This window comes from Saccostrea echinata, unplaced genomic scaffold, assembly GCF_033153115.1.
Source record: "Saccostrea echinata isolate AGI-Se365-2 ecotype Australia unplaced genomic scaffold, CSIRO_AGI_Sech_v1 ptg000009l, whole genome shotgun sequence".
Lineage (NCBI taxonomy): Eukaryota > Metazoa > Mollusca > Bivalvia > Ostreida > Ostreidae > Saccostrea > Saccostrea echinata.
The window spans coordinates 45,761,409-45,765,499 of NW_026889758.1; the positions used below are offsets into that span (position 1 = coordinate 45,761,409).

The 4,091-nt window shown below is 31.3% G+C and overlaps 1 protein-coding gene across 1 annotated transcript; it reads left to right on the forward strand.

Moving 5' to 3' along the window:
• The first annotated feature begins 286 nt into the window (after positions 1-286).
• LOC133183814 (L-rhamnose-binding lectin CSL3-like) lies at positions 287-3,719 on the forward strand. Its single transcript, XM_061318715.1, has 4 exons — positions 287-344; positions 512-538; positions 2,480-2,779; positions 3,537-3,719. Exons 1-4 carry the CDS (start codon positions 299-301, stop codon positions 3,632-3,634), a joined length of 471 nt encoding a protein of 156 aa, XP_061174699.1. The 5' UTR covers positions 287-298; the 3' UTR covers positions 3,635-3,719.
• Positions 3,720-4,091: the final 372 nt, after the last annotated feature.

The window sequence follows — 4,091 nt, forward strand, 5'->3', positions numbered from 1 at the left end:
ATAAGCCGTTCAGACAGAGACTGTTGAATTAAATAGTTTTGACGAATTTAGGGTCACAAAGAATTCATTTAATATTTCCCTGTGCTTTGAATATTAGCGCCCATGCGATATTGAGTTACTTAATGGGTCTATGAGTCTGATGGTCGATTAATGGTTATATAATTATCATAAAAGCTCGTAAATTTATATTTTGATATCACATGCTTCATAAATAAATTGACCAGACATCGATCAATGGAAAAATGATATATAAATATGATAAGACCGAGACATGTTTCATTCTACATCTAGGGAGAAAATGTGGCGGATCTTGGTTCTCATTGCAGTCATTCTGGTTATACACGGTACTATACTTTTAATGTCTTTCATATACAATAAAGAGAAGAAGCATTTCTCAAAGACAAAAATTGTAGTAATGTTCATTATAGATGTATAACATTTACAGTATTGTTTTTGTAGGGGAGAATATGTACATTTGCATCTTCTTTAATAATTCTTTTAATATTTCAAGATACTGATGGTCACTGGTGGAAAAGAAGTAAGTATTATTCTTAACTTTAAATATTTCCTTCAGAAGACACTAAAATTCTTCTTTTTTTTTTTTTACAAATCACATTAACGATCTTTTATTTATAAAATACTATTAGAAAACATTAATGTGTTTCCCAGACACCATTTCACATGTACATTTAAACTTATGCTCTGTCCATAATCGCGTTGCATCTTGTCACATAATACCGATGTTAAAGAGTAGGGTTTCCCCCCGGAATCTGTTCTCTAGAGAAGGACACTCCCCCCCCCCCCCCGGGGAAATCTCTCACTAGAGCCAAATCTTCTCAGTTTAGGATTTTCTCTATATTTCAATGCTAAAATCACATCGGCAATATTTTTGTAAGTTTTATGAAAGCCAGCTGATTTTTTTTTAAGGAAATATGATTTTTTTCAACTCAAGAATTGTTCAAATTTATTTTGAAATCTTAAAATATAAGTTCAAATCATTGAGTCTCAACTAATTTTACCTCATGGAAAATTGTAAAATAAGTCACTTAAAAAAAAACTTGATGTCTCTACACCTCTTGTGGTAGAGCGATACCTGTTTGTTCACGAGTTTTAAAATGTATATCAGGCTGCCTTTAGAGATTTAATTTCTTTGCCCTCTAAAGGCCCAATATTTTATCTATAGATTGGTACTTTTTTCAAAGAGTGTGTGAGAAAATTATAAAATTAATATTATTGAAAGGTTCAACATTTCATTTTGTGAGTATATGAATCGAGTAGTTCTTGAAAGGGGGAAAAACAAAATCAAAAATAAAAGAATACAAGAAACATTGATTTTGAGCATAAGTATGTCCCATCGACCCCAACTGTGTAATGTTGGATTTGAAAGAAGAGAGCGAATGCTGTCATAAAGTTTTACAAAATTTCGAATGTTTAGAAATTCACCTATTTTTAGTTCTATGCCAAAACCATCTATTCTGGATATTTAAACATATTTATTTACATGTAGTTTGAAATACAAATGGAGAAAAAAATCCATTTAAAATAAAATTCCTCCTTTTTGTTTCCATGACTACAGTTAAAACTTGTCCAACCAATTACATTGAACCATACCCCCCCCCCCCAAAGTTTGACCAGATGAAACGAATAGGACTTTCATGCTTCTAAAGAATTGGTTGGTTAAATACTGAAAAAATTGAGATTTGAAATGGAACTGGTCTCCATTTTGAAAATTTAAATGTTAAAGCACAACTAAACTTTTTGTTTATAATTTTTGTGAAGTTTTCTTAAGATTGTCTAGTTGCGAAAACTGTCGGAAAATTATAGAAGGGACTCTTGTAACAATGTGTCACTTCTCTCCCCTCATATATAATTATAGGCATGATTTTTTTATTGGGGGAAAATTGGCTCTGGGGGAAATCTCACTGTATAACTGTTACACAGAGTGAGTAGGAAAATTGAATCTGGTGAGGGATTTCCGTAGGGGAAATCCTACTCTAGAGTCATTTTTTCCCAAGTAGAATTTTACTCTAGAGCCTATTTTCGTGGGGGAAATTAAACTCAAGAGCTAGTTTTGTTTTCCGGGGGAAAAATATTTTAGAGGGGAAAGCCTACTCTACAAGACATGTATATTCTCTGATATTTTTGCAAGATATATCTTAAAACGTTTAAAATTCTATATAAGCAATGTTAATTACAACCTTAGAAATCAGTTATTTAAAGGAGAGCATACAAATTTGCTGTAAATCGGTAATATTTATGCCCAGTTTAATGACACACATTGATAGTCATCAAAATCAAGATTTAAAGGACTGGGTTTGTTTTTAAAGGAGGAAATATTTGTTGTTGTTTTTTTAAATAAAACAACAACAACAACAAAAAACTATTTCTACTTCATTGTTTGATGTAAAGATGTGATATATCTTCATTAAATGTTTATGGAATAAACATACTATTCAATTTTCATTTATATAAATAATAGAAAAATATGTACACAAAGTAACGGCATGCGAACATCACTCAATGAGTTTGAATTGCGGAAGACACAGGCATATTAAAGTGCACTATGCTTCGTATGGTCGACAAAACAAGAGTACATGCGCAAGAAGATCTGCTAGCAAAAGCCCTAGTAACACAGTTTGTAGAGCCAGGAAATCAACAGGTGTAGTAAAAAGATTCTGTGACGGGAAGAGGCGCTGTAGACTTCGAGCCAGCAATTCCTTATTTGGAGACCCGTGTGTTGGAACCTATAAATATCTCAGTGTGAAATATTATTGTAAAGGTAAGTACATTGTATATAGTACGAGGTATTTGACTTATTAACAGACCACTTAGATATCGGTAATTAATTCAGCAAGGGTAACAATTAATTGACTTTTGTTTATTATCTTTCAATATCAAATATTACAAATGTTTATACCAAAATGCCCATTGCTAGTATTCTGGAAAAAAAACATTAGTATCAAGTAAGATCGGTCAGACACGCTGCAAGTACATCCCATGCAATTTTACTGATACTGGATACACATTCATTACCAATTTTCTTATGCATAACTCTTTATGTACATGTACATAACAGAGACATGATATTTCATCACCATAAAGATTTATTGTAGACAGTTACTTTTATTAGGGATCATGTACATGCACATTGTTTAGTGAAAATTATCATATATATATATATATATATATATATATATATATATATATATATATATATATATATATATATATATATATATATATATATATATATACATACTCTGTTACCTCTATAAATCTGTACCTAGCAGTTGCAGTTATACCTCCATAAACGCAATTGCTCTCAGCATACATGTATGTACAGTTTATGGTGAACTCTCCCATGTAGAAATCTGCTCTTATAAGACAGAATGTTCAACAACGCCATGTTTACTGAATAATGTTGTTTATTTCTTAAATATATGCAACAATAAGTACATGAAACGTAGAATAAAATGTACTATATTTTGGGCGATATTTTATTTGTTCATAACTTTTAAAAACACCTCATTTGACAGGGAAATGGCATCACCTTCACGGAAGAGATGAAAAAGACAGAAGAGACATCAGAGTCAGTGATGATACGATGATGACAGATGAAGATTTCAGTAACTAAGAAGCCCAAGTCTGCTATTCATAGTACTGTATTCATAGTCTCTCAATGATAAGACAAATACTAAAATAATGAGAACATTTTAAAAGTGTTATAGTTTTGTTTTTATCAATATACTGCACATGACTGCAGTGGAATTCTCTCTCTCTCTGATCTAGAAGATAGTTCATGGGTTTTGCTTTTTTTATTCCAATTCTGGAAATTTAGGAAGATTTTTTGAATTCAAATTGAAAAATTGCCAATATGCGAACAGAATTTTTGTTCACACAGAAAAAAAAATAAAACACTAAACCAGCACATTTGCACTGTCAAAACACATCCTCAAAGGACCAATTGCGATTTAAAGAAAAATACTTTAATATAATCATACCAAAACGGTTTCCTACAGGTTCGTCTCTTGAAAGTAAATTCCAAAAACTTATCAATTTGTTATACCTTTGCCTCTTAAAGGAAGTTCGTG

What these genes read in the sequence shown, in the direction of transcription:
- LOC133183814 (XM_061318715.1), top strand. Translation starts at nt 299, where the DNA reads ATGTGGCGGATCTTGGTTCTCATTGCAGTCATTCTGGTTATACACG. An exon ending in AGTCATTCTGGTTATACACG is followed by an intron (nt 345 to 511) that starts GTACTATACTTT and finishes TAATATTTCAAG; the next exon opens with ATACTGATGGTCACTGGTGG. An exon ending in TGTGAAATATTATTGTAAAG is followed by an intron (nt 2,780 to 3,536) that starts GTAAGTACATTG and finishes CTCATTTGACAG; the next exon opens with GGAAATGGCATCACCTTCAC.